The 22,442-nt window shown below is 43.9% G+C and overlaps 1 protein-coding gene across 1 annotated transcript in view; it reads right to left on the bottom strand.

Moving 5' to 3' along the window:
* GAA (alpha glucosidase) overlaps positions 1-22,442 on the bottom strand; it is a 193,319-nt gene that overhangs the window by 149,086 nt on the left and 21,791 nt on the right. Inside the window, exons 2-4 of the mRNA XM_082271730.1 lie at positions 13,281-13,710; positions 10,751-10,896; positions 782-947 (exon numbers count right to left, since the gene is read on the bottom strand). Coding sequence (XP_082127856.1) covers positions 782-947; positions 10,751-10,896; positions 13,281-13,688 — 720 coding nt within the window. The 5' untranslated portion in view covers positions 13,689-13,710. The remainder of the gene's footprint in view (positions 1-781; positions 948-10,750; positions 10,897-13,280; positions 13,711-22,442) is intronic.

Here is a 22,442-nt window from a genome sequence, read left to right as displayed (position 1 = left end):
CCGTACATGAAAAAAAAAATGCTCCACTAGTGTGATACCGTTTCCACACGCTTTATTAAAACAATCCCACACACTGCACTCACTTGTTTACAGGAAGATTATCACATATATAGAACATGATCCAACATCCAGCCGGAGCTATGGACACCCTTCGGACGCTTAGACTGGCTCCACGCCAAGTAGAGAGTTCCTCCTGCTTAACTATTGTTGGCACAGGGCACTGTAAATTCATCTTCTCAAAGAAAGGGTTTTCTAAAAATTGCACTATGGTTGGAATTATACAGGTGGATGCAAACAGATCCTACAATATGTATTCTTTAGGTAATTACGGTAATACAATTTGTAAGGTTGGCTAAAAGGAGCCAAAATGTTCCCCTCTTAACCCATTCAGTGTGAAACACAGTAGAGCCTTCTTAAAACTGAAGCCAATTATGTCTCATTCCATTACATATCCAAACATAGGAGGATTATACTGCATTTCAGAATAGTGGACAGAGCCATCAACAATTGGTCACAGATGCAAATAAATGACTTGCATGGTTCCACCCACTAGCCTAAAATGAAGAATAAATCTACTTTTTTTGGCGTTGTGATGGAATGATACATGTAAATATCTTTAGTTTTAAGATGGCTTTGCTCTGCTCCAAAAGCAAAACTATAAACTATTGAATCGAAAGTGTAGGCTTACAATTTTTACAATGCACATAGTTGACTTTGGTTTTGTAGACACGAAACCCCCGAGTTTTTATTTTACTTCAATAAACTGTTCCATTCCCCTTACCTCCGGTGAAATATCTCTGTTCCAAAATGTGAGGCGGGACCAAGTGGTGTTTAAATTAAGGGAAGTGAGATGTTCCCCCAAACCATATAAGTTCTCAGAAGGCAGAGATGTGGACATCTGTAGGAACTGGTCTGCAAAGAATAATGGAGCCAAGGCAGTGTTTATCCTGGGAAAATAGCAGAAAGCAAAGATAAAGAACAGCACAATCCAAGAAAGTATGATCATATCATCAATTGCCAATGTAATCAACTAAAAATTGCTACAATGCTTCTCAGAACATTCCTCAGTTCACCATAAGTCCCGGTTCACACTACCGCGACTTGTCAGGTGACCTGGTTGCCTGACAAGTCGCGGTCCATTCAGTGCTATGGGAACCGTTCTAATAGGAGCGACTCGATTCGCTCCGACTTAGAAAATAGTTCCTGCACTACTTTTGACCGAAGTTGGAGCGACTTGCATTGAATTCCATAATGTGAAGTCCGTGCAAGTCGCGCCGAAGTCGCGGTGCACGGCGACTTCACTAGTCGCCCCCGAAGTCGTGTCGGATCAGTGTGAACCAACTCTAAAGCTTTATATAATTGTATCACTTTCTTATTACACACAGCTTTCCAAAGCAGCTCTGAAGCTTTTTACCAATCATTTTAGGCTGTGGAGGCATTCTTCTTGAGAAGCAGAAAGAAGTATTCCCAGAACACCATCTGACCTGATGTACTTAACCACTTCAGTTTCTGTACCAATATACCCCTGAAGAACCAGAGCAATTTTTACATCTCTGCTGGGAGCCGGTTTATTCAGTGATAACGTTATTAAGGATAAAATAATACATATTTTTTCAGGATGAACAAGGCAGTATTTGGCAATATTTTCTTGCAAAAATATTTTATTTTCTAGACAATATAGCAGTACAAGTAGCAAAAAATTTCAACAAAGGCAACAGATCCAATAGAAAGAGAGAAGCGATGTCCCTGAGTTAACTCACAGAAAATAATTTTACTGCGAGTAATATATTAAATTACATTTTTTCAATAATTAATTGAGGGACACATTCAGAAAACCACTGGGACAAATCACAAGCATTACCATAGGAGTGGGCTGAGTCCCCAACCACAAACAAATTCTAGTTTAGACCAAGCCCCAAAAGATGTATCATAGTACGGTGTGCAGAAAATGATGGCCAAAGCTGGCATTTGCCAATGGAGCCACAAACTTAAGAAAGTGATGCTTTATGATGGATGTTTCAGGAAAGCACTGGCCACCCAAGCAGAATACACAATAACTGTAAGTCTACTGAGATATGGTAAAAGCCAAAGCCACTGTGCCCTACAAGAGTCAGTCCTTTAGGTTGCTATTTTTGTTGCACCCAGCATCTTTTTCCTGCAGGTGGCAATATAAGATCACTGGTTTCCTAACTGGGCGGTGTCCCTTAATGATAGTAAGAGAAAAATAACTGCCTGCATAAATCCTTGCCAGTCCTACTAATTATCAGTTGGTAATTGCAATTACTATGCTAATGTAATTTAAAGTATAGCCATAATATGTGTGTGCACAACAGATGAAGGGGGATGTATTTGTCAGTTTTGTAAATTTTTGGTGTATTAAAAGGAATAGTGTACTGCCAGTACAATAACAAGGATAAAAAGATTTGCGACTTGTCGTAAAATACTTTTCTTGGAGTACATTACAGGACACAGGATGAGTATTCGGGTACATTTGGGTATGCAGCTGCCTTTGGGAAATTGGACACTAACCCAGTAAACCCCCTACCACTCTCAGCATATATCAGTTTTGTTAGCAAGCAATATCAGGAGTTGTTGATAAGAACTGAGGGAAGGGACTTATGCTGGCCATACACTAGCCGAAATATCGGGCAAACCCAATTTCGAAAAATGAAAAATCGGCCCTGAGAGCAGACGATCGTGCCATCATGTAATGACCGAATTTCGAACGATAAATCATTCAATGGACATTATGAATTCAGTTTGTCACATATACCTAGTGCAAATAGGTCGGGCCAGAAACACATTAACCTTTCAATTCATCGTTCGTTTATCGATCAGCCAGCAGATTTTCAAAACTGTTCTTTAGATTTTTCGGCTCTGAAAAGTTGAAAATGATTTTCAATTTGTGCCCATTAACTGGAGGAAAAACGGACGATTGGACCAAATGACAGATTTTCAAACAATTTTTCGTCAGGTATATGGCCAGCATAAGTCTATTTCCTAAAAGAGTATTTAGGCACATTGGGATGTTCAAAAGCAGTCCAAGTGAGGGGTGGACAACAAAGCAAACAAAGGTTAACAGGCCCACAAAATCAACAGATCAACAGGGGTGGCTCAAAAGAAACTTCTGACGAAGCCCGCATCACCTGAGACCGGAATATCAACCTGATAAAAAACATAACCATTGTGTGGACAATGTGAAGACCCATTTTGCAGCCTTGCAAATCTTTGAACAATGAGCTGTGGAATCCACCTAGCCATAGTGCAATGAGAAGCCGGCTGTCCCCCATGGGGACCTTCAGGAAAGTCAGACTGCCAAGAGCTGAAGCTGAGAGATAAGCTGAAACCAACTCCAGACAATGAAGGAAATGGCTTTAGGATGCTTAGGAGCAGGACAGAGACATATTTAAATAATGTCCTGGTTAAACTAAAAGGAAGAAAGAAGAAAAATGGTCCTGGGACTGTGTGCGGGAGGAGGCTGTGTAGTGTGGCCATGTTAGGACAAGTCTGACCACTGGAGGAGAGCACACTAGCATAGCTAGAGAACTGACCATGGTGTGTTCTCCTGCCTAATGTGGTCAGTTTTCAATAGGAAAGCAGAGGAACTGGCAGGAACACCAGGGATTTCACACAAAGGAAGCAATACAAAGAGAACAAGATACTTTTTCATACAAGTACATGGTACAGCAACCACACATTAGAAATATGAAAGGTTGGGTTTTACATACTGTAAGTTTTGGAGAAATGACTTTAGGCTACAACTTCTTGTGTACCAAAAATTCTCAAATAAGGTACGATCCTAATCACCCTTAGATGACTGCGTAGAAGCATTTGCAGCCTCAAGGAAGCCAGAGATGGACTCTGGAGGAGAAAGGGTGCAAACACACTTGCAGTCCTTTGGGTTTTGAGTCAGCGATCATGAATGCAACTTAGACATATTATATGAGTATTCTTCTCTAGATGTTACCAATGAGGGGTAACCCCTGAAGGGGTTAAGGAAGACTCAGATAAGTAAGCCAGGCAAACATGGTCAGGTGCTATAGATATAAACACAAAAAAAGTTCAGGCGCTAGTCCTTAATACAGATTCCTGCTTGGTCATAAACCCAGATGTTGTTATACTATGGTTATGGTTTGATTATAATCAATTGCACCTAGGCTGCCCAATCCTTAACACGGGATGATGTTCAAAGACTGTCAATAACAAAAAAAGAAGGATGGCGCTCTATTGTGCACATAATGAGAAATACTGTGTAGAAATTGGACAAAGATCTGTCTCTGGATGAACCATGAAAGTTTAATGCAGAAATAGACATAAATAAAATAAACAGTCTTCCAAACCAGTCCTGTAGTCTCCCGATCTCCTTGGGGTGCTGTGGGGAACCCTGATGGTAAACTGGGGGAATCCAATTGCATCAGCTGTTGCCAGATAAAAAAAGGTAATCCCGGATGTCCCAAGTCAGCACCGCGGTGATGAAAGGCTAACTGGGTCCTGTGTGCTGCCGCTACACAGACCCAGAGCCGATACGTACTCCGTGGCCAGGTCCTCCGTAGTAACAGGAAGTGGCGCGTAGGTGACGTCACCGGAAGTGACGATCAGGAGCTCAACAGGAAGCCGGGCTGGATCTTTGGAGGTGACTCGCAAGCTTCTGGTTGCCACAACTACATGTTTCGTGCGCATTCGCTTTGTCAAGTTCCTATAGATAGAACACTACAAGACCCTCAGCACAGTTCACAAGCTAGCCAGTCCCCTGGGATCACTGTGCTTGTGTTTATGATCCACCGTTCTAGTACAGAGTGAGACATCTCTCACATGGATACTCACATATTCACTGCCAGAACAGGAAGGTTTCCATCTGTGAACAGTTCATATGTAAGGCAGCAGGGAGCCCAGGTATTTTAGAGCCAATGCAGGAGCAGGGGAGATAATGAGAAGGCAACAAGGACCGCATGCACTCAGAGAAAATGGCACACTCACACATTACAGACATTATTGAGGGGGCTCACGCAGGAGAAGAGCCCAAATAAGCCACTTTGAGTGGCCAAACGTAAAAACTTGCACAATACATTTCTGCCACTGCCTGTCTGATTAAAAGTGGTATACTAAGAGCCTGGAAGATTAACCTCTTGGGGGAAGCCAGGAATGTCTGTACAAACACAGGCTCCCAGAAAAACACAGGAAAAAGTCCTACCTACTACAGCTGAGGGCCAGCAAGGGCCATGCCGAAATCCCACTGGTACATCTGGAGATAGAGTGGAAAGATCTAGGGAGCATGCTGCTCCTACTAGTGTTTACCCCTTCGGATCCAGAGACAGAGTTCAACCCCTTCGGATGCTAAAGGGGTCTTCAGAGACAGAGTTCCACCAGACAGGTGCACAATGGCCTGGACCTCTAATGACACAATAAAGGCCAGTCTCACTTGTACTCAGTGGGCCTGGCTATAGCTTCTGTGGCAATTCAGATAATCAGACAGTTTGGAGAGTTACAAAATGAACCCCTTTTGGCTCTGCAGCAACTGAAAATACCTTTTCTTCTTTCAGGAGAGAAGAGGTTTATTCTTCTAGGACACTAGCAAAAAATTGAAGCATGCTTGGAGTGGGAGGGGTTATAGTTAGCAGTCTTTTCAGCTTTGTTTTTCATGTCCAATCTCCTCAAATGTACCTGAATACTAAGAAATTAGGACTCACCTTGGACTTCAGTGACATTTAAAAATCCACAGGGATTAGACCATTTAAATGCTCACCAATTTCCTTGGTGAATCTTTACAAGTTACAGCAAGGGTACATTGTTCAATAAAAGAAAATAGGAGCATGACCACATCATAGGGAACAATGAAATGTTGCTATACAAATAAATCACTGTTGCAGATGTAGACTGAAGTAATTTCTAGAAAATAAGGGGTCCCCCAGCCCCCATTAAGACAGTTGCTACTGGAACAGGTGTCCTAATGAAAATTTTACCCTCACCTCCCGTAATTCCCCCGACTTTCTGTCTCTGAAAATAGCCCATCATCATGTGGTCAAGGTGCTTTGGGAGGCCCCCTAAAGCACCCTCCTCATGTTGAGGGCAAGCGGCCTGGTATGGTTCAGGAGGGGAGGGACCGCTTGCTCACCCCCCCCCCCTATCCTGGCCTGTCCTGCTTGGATAAGGGTCTGGTATGGGATTTAGGGGGACACCACACAACTGAACACACTATCCACTAACTACCTGCCTAATCTCTATTGTAACACACTATACTCGGCTGCCGTGTAAGCAGCAGCCTTATATAGTGTGGGGCGTGGACTTAGCCCCTGACCCATGATTGGCTAAAGGCACCCTGCCTTTGGCCAATCATGGCTCTGACAGGACATTGTGCTGTGATTGGCCAGGTCAGGTGCATGCTTTGGCCAATCACAAGCACTTAATGCACTGCAATCGCGCAGTGCATTATGGGGTGCTCATCGGCGGGCGAACTTCCCGCCGAGCGCCCCAGATGTTTGTGTGTTCGGTGAACACATGAACACCCGATGATCGAGTCGAAACCTATGTTCGACTCAAACATTAAGCCCATCTCCTAAGCTGACCATACACGGTTCAAATCTTGGTTGGTTCGGAAGGAACCAGCTGAGATTCAAACCATGTATGGGCAGGCTGAATATACCCAAGTTGATCGATTGATTAACCTGGGAACAAACCAGCCTGTTGGATTTTATATGCAATTATTGCAGCATCCCCTCTGCCCCCAGAAGAACACAATAGCTCCACGGGAGGAATTCCCCTGACAACACTGCCTGTGTTGATGGGGTAATCGAGCAACCGTCTATGACCAGCTTTATTACTTGTTACACTTAAAGTATCTCACAAAAATGAGTACACCCCTCTCATTTTTGTAAATATTTTATTATATCTTTTCATGTGACAACACTGAAGAAATAACACTTTGCTACAATGTAAAGTAGTGAGTGTACAGCTTGTATAACAGTGTCAATTTTCTGTCCCCTCAAAATAACTTAACACACAGCCATTAATGTCTAAACCGCTGGCAACAAAAGTGAGTACACCCCTAAGTGAAAATGTCCAAATTGGGCCCAATTAGCCATTTTCCCTCCACAGTGTCATGTGTCTCGTTAGTGTTACAAGGTCTCAGGTGTGAATGGGGAGCAGGTGTGTTAAATTTGATGTTATCGCTCTCACTCTCTCATACTGGTCACTGGAAGTTCAACATGGCACCTCATGGCAAAGAACTCTCTGGGAATCTGAAAAAAAAAAGAATTGCTGCTCTACATAAAGATGGCATAGGCTATAAGAAGATTGCCAAGACCCTGAAACTGAGCTGCAGCACGACGGCCAAGACCATACAGCTGTTTAACAGGACAGGTGCCACTCAGAACAGGCTTCACCATGGTTGACCAAAGAAGTTAAGTGCACGTGCTCAGCGTCATATCCAGAGGTTGTCTTTGGGAAATAGATGTATGAGTGCTGCCAGCATTGCTGCAGAGATTGAAGGGGTGGGGGGTCAGCCTGTCAGTGCTCAGACCATACGCCGCACACTGCATCAAATTGGTCTGCATGGCTGTCATCCCAGAAGGAAGCCTCTTCTAAAGATGATGCACAAGAAAGCCCGCAAACAGTTTGCTGAAGACAAGCAGACTAAGGACATGGATTACTGGAACCATGTCCTGTGGTCTGCTGAGACCAAGATAAACTTATTTGGTTCAGACGGTGTGAAGCGCGTGTGGTGGCAACCTGGTGAGGAGTACAAAAACAAGTGTGTCTTGCCTACAGTAAGTGTAAGGAATATACTTGAGTATATGCCCCGCACCCGGTGTTCAGAAATAAATATGTGAATAATAAATTAATTGAGTGAATAGTTTAAATGAGTATAAAATAGTGCGTTTGTAGCAGCTGCATTAGAAATATTGTAAACGTGTTGCAGGTAAGTAGTCTATAATAGGCTACCTATAACACTTGCTAAAATTAATTAATTACAGTAAAATGTTGATAATAAAGTATAAAGTGATATTCATAAAATTCATACATAAATTTCATTGAGGTGACTATTGTGACAATATGGTGATATATACAAATTAATTCATATAAAAAATTATAAAAATTCCATAAGGTGACTAATGTAGTGAAAATATCACAGAAAAAGTCCAAAAAAAGTTTTCAGAATTTTTTTTTTAATTTTAAAATCCAGTAAGTAAATAAATAAATAAATAGTGAGTCTCTCGTGCAAACAATGCTTGTTCCCAGACAATAGGTGCAAGTGCTCAGCGTAGTGATTTCTCAATCCGCTCTGTGGTGCTTATTTCCACCGTGATAAATGGTAAGATTGGATCACTTACCAAATAGCGTGGATCTCCGAAGACATCACCGGATGTGACGAAATGCAAAGATTTGGAACGCACAGCGTACGTGACGTGTGACGCAGGTGGAACGCAAGCCGGAAGTCTTCCCGCTCGCTACCCTGTACTCGGTTTGCACCGACACACGCGCTCACGGCCTTTTTAATTGGCAAATTACTTTCATTTTGGCTTATACCGGTTTTTTAAATACTTTGTATCACTATCAGTACGTTTTTACCCAGATTGGGGAATAAAATTTATATCTAAAATACTACACCATCCGGAGCTTTTTTCGTCTTCCTTCTTATCTGGCCTGAGGTGAGAGGAGAGAGAGGGGAAGCCCGCCATCCTACCCAACCAAAGCAAGCCACGAGGAGACTCCATCATAGCCTGGAAGTCTACCTAAGCTTGGCTGGTCTTGATGCCATAAGGCATACATGACCCACGCTATTTGGTAAGTGATCCAATCTTACCATTTATCACGGTGGAAGTAAAAGCTGCACTGAGCACTACAGAGCGGATTGAGAAATCACTACGCTGAGCACTTGCACCTATTGTCTGCGAACAAGCATTGTTTGCCTACAGTAAGGCATGGTGGTGGGAGTTTCATGGTCTGGGGCTGCATGGGTGCTGCCGGCACTGGGGAGCTACAGTTCATTGAGGGAACCATGAATGCCAACATGTACTGTAACATACTGAAGCAGAGCATGATCTCCTCCCTTTGAAGACTGACTAACGACTGCAAACACACTTCCAAGATGACCACTGCTATGCTAAAGAAGCTGAGTGTAAAGGTGATGGAATGGCCAAGCATGTCTCAAGGCCTAAAACCTAGAGAGCATCTGTGGGGCATCCTCAAACAGAAGATGGAGGAGTGCAAGGTCTCTAACATCCACCAGCTCTGTGATGTCATCATGGAGGAGGGGAAGAGGACTCCAGTGGCAACCTGTGAAGCTCTGGTGAACTCCATGCCCAAGAGGGTTAAGGCAGTGCTGGAAAATAATGGTGGGCACACAAAATATTGACACTTTGGGCCCAATTTGGACATTTGCACTTGGGGATGTACTCACTTTTGTTGCCAGCGGTTTAGAAATTATAGGCTGTGTGTTGAGTTATTTTGAGGGGACAGAAAATTTACACTGTTAGTGCCGGTTCACACTAGGTCGCTCCGACTTAGGGGGCGACCTGTGAAGTCGCATGCAGCACGACTTCGGCGCGACTTGCACGGACTTCATAAAATGAATGTCAATGCAAGTCGCTCCAGGTCGCCCCGAAGTAGTACAGGACCCTTTTTCTAAGTCGGAGCGACTTTTGTTGCTCCTATTAGAACCGGTCCTGTACTACTCAATGACCGCGACGGTGCACGACTTGTCAGGCTGACCAAGTCGTCTGACAAGTCGTATTAGTGTGGACCGGCACTTATACAAGCTGTGCACTCACTACTTTACATTGTAGCAAAGTGTCATTTCTTCAGTGTGTCACATGGAAAGATAGAATAAAATATTTACAAAAATGTAAGTTTGTGAGATACTGTACTGTATATCAAAAAATGAATTAAAGTCCTAACAAAAATCATGTTTTTCTTTAGATTTGGATAAAGTGGGGAAGATTGAACATTTCTGTCACGTTTTGTTTTGGCAAGTCCATCAGGAAGTTTTCTCCCTCACTTTCTGACCTTGTGACGCCTGCACAGGGGGAGCCGATGTCATAAGGGGAGGAACTCGGGTTTCATGCTTTCCCCACTCTACTGAAAAAAACGTGTTTTTGTCTGTTTTCATTGGAGAGATTTTTTTGAATTTTGGAACAGAAGTGAGGGGAAAACTCCTCAACAGGGACCCAGTCCACAATAAAAACCTGAGGCATTAATCATTCCTCACTCATTATCAAGAAAAAGGTTTTGGTGGGCTTTAAAATTACAAAACTTGAAATTGGCACAGTTACACAACCCTGTAAACTCTATACTAGATTTGATGTAAAGAGTTTAGAACATCCAAGGTCCAGGAATGTAAGCAGAATGTATACAGACTGTATACAGTACACACTCCTGTAAACTGTATACACTCTCCTGTAACCTGTATACACTCTCCTGTAAACTGTATACACACTCCTGTAGAGTGTCAGTTGACTAGATACATTCTTTTGGCTTCCCTATTTGGCCCAATTTTCGTGTTGGGAACTTAGAGGATCCCGAGCTGCAATGCATCATGTTTTACCATCAAATATCAACAAGTTCATGTCTAGGGAGAATAAAGCAGGTTACCGAATAATACCATCCACAATTCAGAAAAATGGGCATCAGTTGATTTGTTCCCTAGATACTGCCTCGTTTAAGTATAAAAAAAGATGAAAAAGAAAAAAAATAGGGACAACATGTTTTCACTATAGAGTTTTCACAGCCTTTAAGCTGATCATCTATTACTTACACAATCTGTCCATTGGACTTTCTTTTGACCACAAGACTGAAGGGGTCATCCGTAATCTGGACATCGTATTGGACTGTAGATGCCTTTCCTTTGACTTTAGGGGTATGTATGGGCACCTCATATCGATTTTTAGCTGGGTCCTTAATCTATTAATGCAATTAAAAGAAAAATGAATTAGGGTTCAAAACACAGAAAGAAAAAACAGAAAGCTTACCATTTGACATAAATGTGTTAAAATGTAAAGCATGCATGGTGCTGTTGAGATTAAATTAATGCAACTCATTTTTTTTTTTTTTTTAATTAACACTTCCATGGCACAAAAAGGGCACTGGACTTAAGCAGTTTGGTGGCTATTTAAATTGTACAGTAAGCAATGTAAGGGCTTACTAAATTAATCTAATCTTGAACCCCCCTATCCAGGGGCAGCAAAATAACTCCCCATAGACTTCTTACTCCTAGCATCCCTTCTGTGGGAGTAAGGATTCTTGCATTCAGAGAGGTAAGCATGCATTAGGAATGTGGGGTTCTTGGCTAGAATAACTCTTTGAATTTATTAAAGCCCCTACAAATCAAAGAAAAAAGTCCCTGATCGGATTGCTCTCCTGGCCACAGTCAGTCTGGATCTGAAAACAGTGAACCCAGATGTGCTCAAAGCTGAGCAATTCTGCTTTCACTAACGTAAGGAAGGATCAATGAAAGGATGTTCAACAATCCTCCTCTGAACTTCATCCTGAAGTAGGAGCAGCAATGAAGCCTGGGGAATGAGGCAGGGTCACACTTTATTGAGGTAAAACCACCCAAATCACTTCCACTGGAAATCCTAGAGGTAGTTGACCAATGAGCTCACTTTTGAGACATAAGCTTGTTTTAACACTTGAAATGGCATGTGGGACACAAACTAGGTTTTATTGCATAAGGCTCCAGTTAGAGTTTGAAGTGCAATGGGCACCTCAGGATATTATATGTTGTAAACTAAACTAAATATACCAAAAAAAAAGCCAGTAAGGTTGTTTTTTTTCAGACTGTAAGTCCATCAGAAAGATTTTCCTTCATGCCCTGCACTTCCTGCCATTGGGCTACAAGGACAAAGAATGGGGAGATTGGCTGACACTAGAACAGGAAGGCACAGACAGCAACAAAAAGTAACCTCTCCCTGCTCTTTTCAAAACAAAATATGGATGAATTTGGCTTTTTAGTTCCGGTTCACACTGGTGTAATGCAGGAAACACTGCCATTCATTGTCGGTTTCCACATCGAACCTGAATTGCACACTGGTTCACACTGTAGATCTATGAAACTGCTGGGGGTGTCAATGTAAAGGTAATGACACCCCCAGATTGGTTCACAGATCACAGTGAAAACTGTGAAATAGTGCAGGAATCTTATTGTATAGTTGTGAACACCCATGCGATCCGACTCCAGTGCAGATCAAAAAAAGGGTCCTGCTGTCAGGGAATCAATACCCTGCCCAGGCGCACTGGTGCCGCTAACCGGCGAATGCCTATGCGCATGCGCGTATGAAGGGGCACCTTGAATAGCTAGAGGCTACCTTACAATAGCTTGTGGCTACCTTTCAGTAGTTCAAGGCTACCTTGCAGTAGTTCGAGGCTACCTTGCAATAGTTCGAGGCTACCTTGGAATAGTGAGAGGCTACCTTGGAATAGTCAGAGGCTACCTTGCAGTAGTTCGAGGCTACCTTGCAGTAGTTCGAGCTACCTTGCAATAGTTCGAGGCTACCTTGGAATAGTCAGAGGTTACCTTGGAATAGTCAGAGGCTACCTTGGAATAGTCAGAGGTTACCTTGGAATAGTCAGATGCTACCTTGGAATAGTCAGAGGCTACCTTGGAATAAGTTCGAGGCTACCTTAGAATAGTTCGAGGCTACTAAATTGACGCCAAAACTGCCTATTTAAACACAGCAGTCACTCCAGGTAATTGCTATGTTATCATCAGCTCTCCTGTATCCTGTGCCTGTTTATATTCTGCTGTTCCTGTTTACCTGACCCGGCTTGTCTTTGGATTCTGATTACCTGCTGCCCGCCCTTACCTTGGCTTGTCCTGACTATTCTCCTGCCGGATCCTGATCTGTTTATCCGCTACCGGCAATTGGTCCTGGACCTGATTCTGGCTCCACCAGGGAATCCGGGGACCGTGACCTGGTGTTAGCAAGCAGCCAAGTCCATCCCCACCATCTGGGGCCCTGGTGAAAACCGGCTAACACTTAGACTCCGCGCCTCTGGTGAACCTGTGCCACGCCAGTTACCCGGTAAGCCACTCCTCTTACGTCAGGCTCTACACCTGCACTGTTTTCGTGCGAATGCCAAGTAATTTCAGCCATACGGTTTGTATGGCTGAAATCGTATCGCACAGACATCGCATGTGATCTACACAGCAATGCGGTGCAAATCACATACGATGTCTGTCATCACACAAGTGTGAACCCAGCCTTAAGATAAAATTAGACTCATACAAAAAGTTGATGCTACACTAAAAAAGGATGAAAAAAAAACAAATCAAAGAAAATACTTACAGTAAAATGCAGCCTGCTGTCGGTTTCAAGTAATATATCCAGCTGCAGCTCCATAATGTCATCAGGCATAAATGTTTTGACGGAACGCGTGAGTGTGGCAGTAATTCCGTTTTCAGTTTCAGATTTGTTGACCACTTTGTAGCTTGGATAGTTGGCAGCAAAAAAACACCATGGCTGTCCTATTCCCAAGTGTTCTGATGCTGGAGAATAGCAACACCCTCGAGCCTCACACTCCTCCTTACTTACACTCTTGTCAGGGGCACAGTCAAAGCGGCTGCAGGGAGCCACAGAGCACTGGGAAGGATCTTCTGCATGTACGGTTGCTGTAAAGCAAGCTGTACATGCCATAAAAAGCACATAGGTACTCAGTAGAAGTTTCTGTCTATCCATCGTTGTTTGCCTAAACATTCTGTGTCATCCGGAAAGTCCCCTGCAAAAGCCAAAGATGTCCAGTTAAAGGCTATTTCATTGATATGTGATTATACAAGAAATAAATACCATGTAAATGACTAGGATTCACTACAGACCATTAACGGGACAACTTTATCCCCTAAAATGATGAGGGTCAGCTAACATTATGTCATTTGTATCATTTATATGCTCTAACATGAAGCTAAGTGCACTGCATAAAACCACAAGAAACACCAAAATGACCAATATTATTTACTTCTACAGTAAAGACTCATTAACACTTGCTTCAAGTTTAACCAGTTCCCGCCCGCGCTATAGCCAAAAGACAGCTACAGCGCGGGCTCTAATTTTCGGGAGGCCGTCTTTAAACGGCCTCCCAGTAACAGGCTCCCCACACGCTCCTGCGAGCGCGCATCGGGGAAAATCTGTGTCGGCCGTGTCCCTTGGACACAGCCAATCACAGATCGTGGTGAATGGCCAATCACAGCGGCCATTTGCCATGCAATCGGAACATCCAATGAGAGATGATCTCAAATGTAAACATATGAGATCATCTCTCATTGCCAGCTCTCCTTCCGGCTCACACAGAGACTGCGTGTGAGGAAGAGGAGAGCCGATCAGCGGCTCCTCCTCATAGGGGACACAGAGAAATGTAATCAGGGCACTGATCACCATGCCCTAATTACACAAGAGGGAAATAAAATAACACAAGTGCCCACCATCAGTGCCCACAGTGCCCACCATCAGTGCCCACAGTGCCGCCAGTCAGTGCCCATAGTGCCTGCTCATCTAGGCACTGATGGGCACTGACTAGCAGCACTATGGGCACTGAGTGTGAGCACTGATGGTGCTGCCCATCAGTGCTCATCAGTGTCGCCCATCAGTGCCACCCGTCAGTGACCATCAGTGCCACCCGTCAGTGACCATCAGTGCCACCCATCAGTGACCATCACTGCCGCCTCTGAGTGCCCATCAGTGCCGCCTGTCAGTGCCACCTCTCAGTGCCCAGCAGTGCCACCAATCAGGATGTCACATGACAGTTGTAAACAATTAATGGCTTCCTTTCAAGCCATCCATTGTATACAATTGAGTTCCTAACTTTGATAGGTCAGTAGGGATGCACCGATCCGACTTTTTTGGACCCGATACCGATACCTGGCATTGTGAAATCGCCGATACCGATACAGGAACCGATCCGGAGCTACACACAAAGCAAGCGGCTGCAGTACAGAGCAAAGTCGCTGCTTCATGTGTACGGCTCCTCCATTCACAGGCGGAGTACATCTGATATCACTCCGCCTGTGAGCCGGACCTATACAGGAAGTAGCGGCTCCCACCCCATACTACTACTGCACCAAGTAAGAGATGGCTGAGCTGTTACCAAGCAAAAACCGGATCGGCCCGTGGATCGGTCAATGTTACCGATCCCTCGATCCATCTAAAATGGCCATATCGGCGCCGATATATCGATCCGAATATCGGATCGGTGCATCCCTATAGGTCAGTGTGATCACATGGTACCACATGGGCCATCTGTACCATGTGATTAGCTATAATAACAGTTAATCACAACAAAACAAACTGAATGAATCAATTACATTCAGTAAAATGCTTGCATATAGCAATATAAGGAACTGCTATATGCAAACATAATGTGTAAAAAAAAAAAAAACAGATCACTTCCCCAGGGTAGTACAATGTTAATATGGTAACATTTTATTGCTCTGGTCAAAGTGTGTTAAAAAAAAAAAAAATGAAAAAAAGCATATATGATAAAAAAAATAACATAAATACAGTGCCTTGCGAAAGTATTCGGCCCCCTTGAACATTTCAACCTTTTGCCAAATTTCAGGCTTCAAACATAAAGATATAAAACTGTAATTTTTTGTGAAGAATCAACAACAAGTGGGACACAATCATGAAGTGGAACGAAATTTATTGGATATTTCAAACTTTTTTAACAAATAAAAAACTGAAAAATTGGGCGTGCAAAATTATTCAGCCCCCTTAAGTTAATACTTTGTAGCGCCACCTTTTGCTGCGATTACAGCTGTAAGTCGCTTGGGGTATGTCTCTATCAGTTTTGCACATCGAGAGACTGAAATTTTTGCCCATTCCTCCTTGCAAAACAGCTCGAGCTCAGTGAGGTTGGATGGAGAGCGTTTGTGAACAGCAGTTTTCAGTTCTTTCCACAGATTCTCGATTGGATTCAGGTCTGGACTTTGACTTGGCCATTCTAATACCTGGATATTTTTATTTGTGAACCATTCCATTGTAGATTTTGCTTTATGTTTTGTGTCATTGTCTTGTTGGAAGACAAATCTCTGTCCCAGTCTCAGGTCTTTTGCCGACTCCATCAGGTTTTCTTCCAGAATGGTCCTGTATTTGGCTCCATCCATCTTCCCATCAATTTTAACCATCTTCCCTGTCCCTGCTGAAGAAAAGCAGGCCCAAACCATGATGCTGCCACCACCATGTTTGACAGTGGGGATGGTGTGTTCAGGGTGATGAGCTGTGTTGCTTTTACGCCAAACATAACATTTTGCATTGTTGCCAAAAAGTTTGATTTTGGTTTCATCTGACCAGAGCACCTTCTTCCACATGTTTGGTGTGTCTCCCAGGTGGCTTGTGGCAAACTTTAAACGACACTTTTTATGTATATCTTTAAGAAATGGCTTTCTTCTTGCCACTCTTCCATAAAGGCCAGATTTGTGCAGTATACGACTGATTGTTGTCCTATGGACAGAGTCTCCCACCTCAGCTGTAGATCTCTGCAGTTCATCCAGAGTGATCATGGGCCTCTTGGCTGCATCTCTGATCAGTCTTCTCCTTGTATGAGCTGAAAGTTTAGAGGGATGGCCAGGACTTTGTAGATTTGCAGTGGTCTGATACTCCTTCCATTTCAATATTATCGCTTGCACAGTGCTCCTTGGGATGTTTAAAGCTTGGGAAATCTTTTTGTATCCAAATCCAGCTTTAAACTTCTCCACAACAGTATCTCGGACCTGCCTGGTGTGTTCCTTGTTCTTCATGATGCTCTCTGCGCTTTAAACGGACCTCTGAGACTATCACAGTGCAGGTGCATTTATACGGAGACTTGATTACACACAGGTGGATTCTATTTATCATCATTAGTCATTTAGGTCAACATTGGATCATTCAGAGATCCTCACTGAACTTCTGGAGAGAGTTTGCTGCACTGAAAGTAAGGGGGCTGAATATTTTTGCACGCCCAATTTTCCAGTTTTTTATTTGTTAAAAAAGTTTGAAATATCCAATAAATTTCGTTCCACTTCATGATTGTGTCCCACTTGTTGATTCTTCACAAAAAATTACAGTTTTATATCTTTATGTTTGAAGCCTGAAATGTGGCAAAAGGTTGAAAAGTTCAAGTGGGCCGAATACTTTCACAAGGCACTGTATATACACACACACACACACATTACACACACTCACTCATGGAGTCCCTGAAGCATAATTTACCACCTGATCCCCTCTCAGAAACTGTCGGGTCCCAACAATTGACTGCACAATTTAAAAGCTAGAATGAAGATGGCGGCCCCTGGCAGCACCATGCGGCTCCCGGGGGCCCCCAGCAGCCCAAAAAATGAGCCCCAACAATCCCCCATAAGACTCATCTATCCCCCCTGAGGAACGATTGTTCGTCCCACCCCCAAAAAGCAGTTTCCTGATGCAAAGTGGCCGAGGGAAGCTGCTATGGCAGATCTACGTATACTGGCAGTGATCCCCAACCATCTCTCCTCTCTCATCCACCCCACATGATGTAGCACACAAGCGCCTTGTATGGAATGGAGTGGAGGGAACACAGTAGGCTGCAAGGTTGATCTGTGTATTCTGACAGCGCAGGAGTCTCTCTGTTGGCAGAATACAATGACACAGCGGGGAGGATTCCTGCATCCACATTGAATGTGTGGATGGGGGTATTGAGACAGTTTTTTTTTTCATTCAACCTGCTGGCTGATCAAAAACACAACTGACCCATGTATGGCCAGATTTACTCCAGATTAAATCTGCCTGCGCCTTCTTCGATGTTGCATTTTAGCAAATAATCATGGCGTATATACGATCCACGAAATCAGTTTAGTTCTGCTGGCTTGTGGTCCTACATGCATCAAAAACCCAGGACATAATAGAAAAAGGGAAACCATAAGCACATCCACATTGCAGACAAACCGCAGTGCAGCTTTTTTTTAAGTGTATTTAACTTAAGGTGGTCTTTTTTCTGGTTACTAGTAGAATATTACAATAATTTGTTTTTCTTTTTTATCTATAGTTGTGAAACCATAAGCTTTATTTGTTAAATCCAACAATTATATTATATTTTAAGACAAGGTATGATCTGCATAGACATACAATATTTTGTCAAAAGTATTGGGACGCCTGCCTTTACATGCACATGAACTTTAATGGCATCACAGCCTTAATCCATAGGGTTCAATATTGAGTTGGCCCACCCTTTGCAGCTATAACAGCTTCAACTCTTCTGGGAAGGCTGTCCACAAGGTTTAGGAGTGTGTCTATGAGAATGTTTGACCATTCTTCCAGAAGTGCATTTGTGAGGCCAGGCACTGTTCTTGGACAAGAAGGCCTGGCTCACAGTCTGCACTCTAATTCATTCCGAAGGTGTTCTATCAGGTTGAGGTCAGGCACTGATATTGGACGAGAAGGTCTGGCTCACAGTCCCCACTCTAATTTACCCAAAAGGTGTTCTATCGGGTTGAGGTCAGGACTCTGTGCAGACCAGTCAAGTTCCTCCACTCCAAACTTATCTATGTCTTTATAGCCCTTGCTTTGTACACTGGTCCCAGTCATTTGGTGGAGGGTGGATTATGGCGTGGGGTTGTTTGTCAGGGGTTGGGCTGGACAGCAACTTTATGTTCCCAACTTTGACAAGCCAGCACAGAGTCCTGACCTAAAATAGAACACCTTTGGGATGAATTACAGCAGAGACTGTGTAAAGGCAAGCGTCCCAATACTTTTGACAATACAGTGCACATAATTTTTTTTTTCTTTCTTGACGCAAGCATTTGCAGGGTAAAAACCTTGCCCACATACATGCATGACATCAGGAGTCATTTAATTAGAACTTAGAATCATGTAGTTTAGGTGCTTTGACTTGGTCCTGACTTTACTTGCACCACAACTGTTCAAGATCAGTAACTCAGAGTTTTGAAGCTACAGTCAAGTAACTAGCATTTTCAGGAGCATATCAGCAGCTTGTTTCGGGAACAAGCAGGCAGATGAAAAAGGTCAGGACTTCTAATCTACATACTCGCTCTGAGTCAGTAACTAGGAACTACTGAAGGCATTGAATCAGCATGACAGATAGTTACATAGTTACATAGTAGTTGAGGTTGAATAAAGACCATAGTCCATCCAGTTCAACCTGTGTAGGTGTGTGTGGCTGTAATCATCTCTCATATGATTTGTATCTTTGGAAGTAAAGTAAATGGCAGCCCCCATACTTCTATGATAAGTCTTTTTTTATCAAAATCAAATCTTACGATTTATGTTTGATATTATGTAAAAAAACTTGCTTCTATGTATAGTTAATAATAAAACATATAAATTGGACAGCCATAACTGCACAATAAATATGCAGGTGCAGCTTCATGCTTTGTTGTACTAAACACCCTGTCTTTACTGCTCCCTCTCACAATGCAAACCTGCAAGTAGGTCAACTCCTACTCCCTGCATGACAGATCATCTCCTACTCCCTGCATGACAGATCAACTCCTACTCCCTGCATGACAGATCAACTCATACTCCCTGCATGACAGATCAACTCCTACTCCCTGCATGACAGATCAACTCCTACTCCCTGCATGACAGATCAACTCATACTCCCTGCATGACAGATCAACTCCTACTCCCTGCATGACAGATCAACTCATACTCCCTGCATGACAGATCAACTCCTACTCCCTGCATGACAGATCAACTCCTACTCCCTGCATGACAGATCAACTCCTACTCCCCGCATGACAGATCAACTCCTACTCCCTGCATGACAGATCAACTCCTACTCCCTGCATGACAGATCAACTCATACTCCCTGCATGACAGATCAACTCCTACTCCCTGCATGACAGATCAACTCATACTCCCTGCATGACAGATCAACTCCTACTCCCTGCATGACAGATCAACTCCTACTCCCTGCATGACAGATCAACTCCTACTCCCTGCATGACAGATCAACTCCTACTCCCTGCATGACAGATCAACTCCTACTCCCTGCATGACAGATCAACTCCTACTCCCTGCATGACAGATCAACTCCTACTCCCTGCATGACAGATCAACTCCTACTCCCTGCATGACAGATCAACTCATACTCCCTGCATGACAGATCAACTCATACTCCCTGCATGACAGATCAACTCCTACTCCCTGCATGACAGATCAACTCCTACTCCCCGCATGACAGATCAACTCCTACTCCCTGCATGGCAGATCAACTCCTACTCCCTGCATGACAGATCAACTCATACTCCCTGCATGACAGATCAACTCATACTCCCTGCATGACAGATCAACTCATACTCCCTGCATGACAGATCAACTCATACTCCCTGCATGACAGATCAACTCATACTCCCTGCATGACAGATCAACTCCTACTCCCTGCATGACAGATCAACTCCTACTCCCTGCATGACAGATCAACTCCTACTCCCTGCATGACAGATCAACTCCTACTCCCTGCATGACAGATCAACTCATACTCCCTGCATGACAGATCAACTCCTACTCCCCGCATGACAGATCAACTCCTACTCACCGCATGACAGATCAACTCCTACTCCCCGCATGACAGATCAACTCCTACTCCCCGCATGACAGATCAACTCCTACTCCCCGCATGACAGATCAACTCCTACTCCCCGCATGACAGATCAACTCATACTCCCTGCATGACAGATCAACTCCTACTCCCTGCATGACAGATCAACTCATACTCCCTGCATGACAGATCAACTCATACTCCCTGCATGACAGATCAACTCATACTCCCTGCATGACAGATCAACTCCTACTCCCTGCATGACAGATCAACTCCTACTCCCTGCATGACAGATCAACTCCTACTCCCTGCATGACAGATCAACTCCTACTCCCTGCATGACAGATCAACTCATACTCCCTGCATGACAGATCAACTCATACTCCCTGCATGACAGATCAACTCCTACTCCCCGCATGACAGATCAACTCCTACTCACCGCATGACAGATCAACTCCTACTCCCCGCATGACAGATCAACTCCTACTCCCCGCATGACAGATCAACTCCTACTCCCCGCATGACAGATCAACTCATACTCCCTGCATGACAGATCAACTCCTACTCCCTGCATGACAGATCAACTCATACTCCCTGCATGACAGATCAACTCATACTCCCTGCATGACAGATCAACTCCTACTCCCTGCATGACAGATAAACTCCTACTCCCTGCATGACAGATCAACTCATACTCCCTGCATGACAGATCAACTCATACTCCCTGCATGACAGATCAACTCCTACTCCCTGCATGACAGATCAACTCCTACTCCCCGCATGACAGATCAATTCCTACTCCCTGCATGACAGATCAACTCCTACTCCCCGCATGACAGATCAACTCCTACTCCCTGCATGACAGATCAACTCCTACTCCCTGCATGACAGATCAACTCATACTCCCTGCATGACAGATCAACTCATACTCCCTGCATGACAGATCAACTCCTACTCCCTGCATGACAGATCAACTCCTACTCCCTGCATGACAGATCAACTCCTACTCCCTGCATGACAGATCAACTCCTACTCCCTGCATGACAGATCAACTCATACTCCCTGCATGACAGATCAACTCATACTCCCTGCATGACAGATCAACTCCTACTCCCCGCATGACAGATCAACTCCTACTCCCCGCATGACAGATCAACTCCTACTCCCCGCATGACAGATCAACTCCTACTCCCTGCATGACAGATCAACTCCTACTCCCTGCATGACAGATCAACTCATACTCCCTGCATGACAGATCAACTCATACTCCCTGCATGACAGATCAACTCCTACTCCCCGCATGACAGATCAACTCATACTCCCTGCATGACAGATCAACTCCTACTCCCTGCATGACAGATCAACTCCTACTCCCTGCATGACAGATCAACTCATACTCCCTGCATGACAGATCAACTCATACTCCCTGCATGACAGATCAACTCATACTCCCTGCATGACAGATCAACTCCTACTCCCCGCATGACAGATCAATTCCTACTCCCTGCATGACAGATCAACTCCTACTCCCTGCATGACAGATCAACTCCTACTCCCTGCATGACAGATCAACTCATACTCCCTGCATGACAGATCAACTCATACTCCCTGCATGACAGATCAACTCCTACTCCCTGCATGAAAGATCAACTCCTACTCCCTGCATGACAGATCAACTCCTACTCCCTGCATGACAGATCAACTCCTACTCCCTGCATGACAGATCAACTCCTACTCCCTGCATGACAGATCAACTTCTACTCCCTGCATGACAGATCAACTCATACTCCCTGCATGACAGATCAACTCATACTCCCTGCTTAGGGATGCACCGAAATGAAATTCTTGGCCGAAGCCGAAGCCGAATAATAATAAAATGTTTGGCCGAATACCGAACGCGGTGTTTTGCATTTTTTCCATTTATTTTGCCAATTTTTTGTCCT

The sequence above is a fragment of the Pelophylax lessonae genome, assembly GCF_965119305.1.
Source record: "Pelophylax lessonae genome assembly, chromosome: 11".
Taxonomy (NCBI): Eukaryota; Metazoa; Chordata; class Amphibia; order Anura; family Ranidae; genus Pelophylax; species Pelophylax lessonae.
This window is presented reverse-complemented; position numbering and strand designations above follow the sequence as displayed.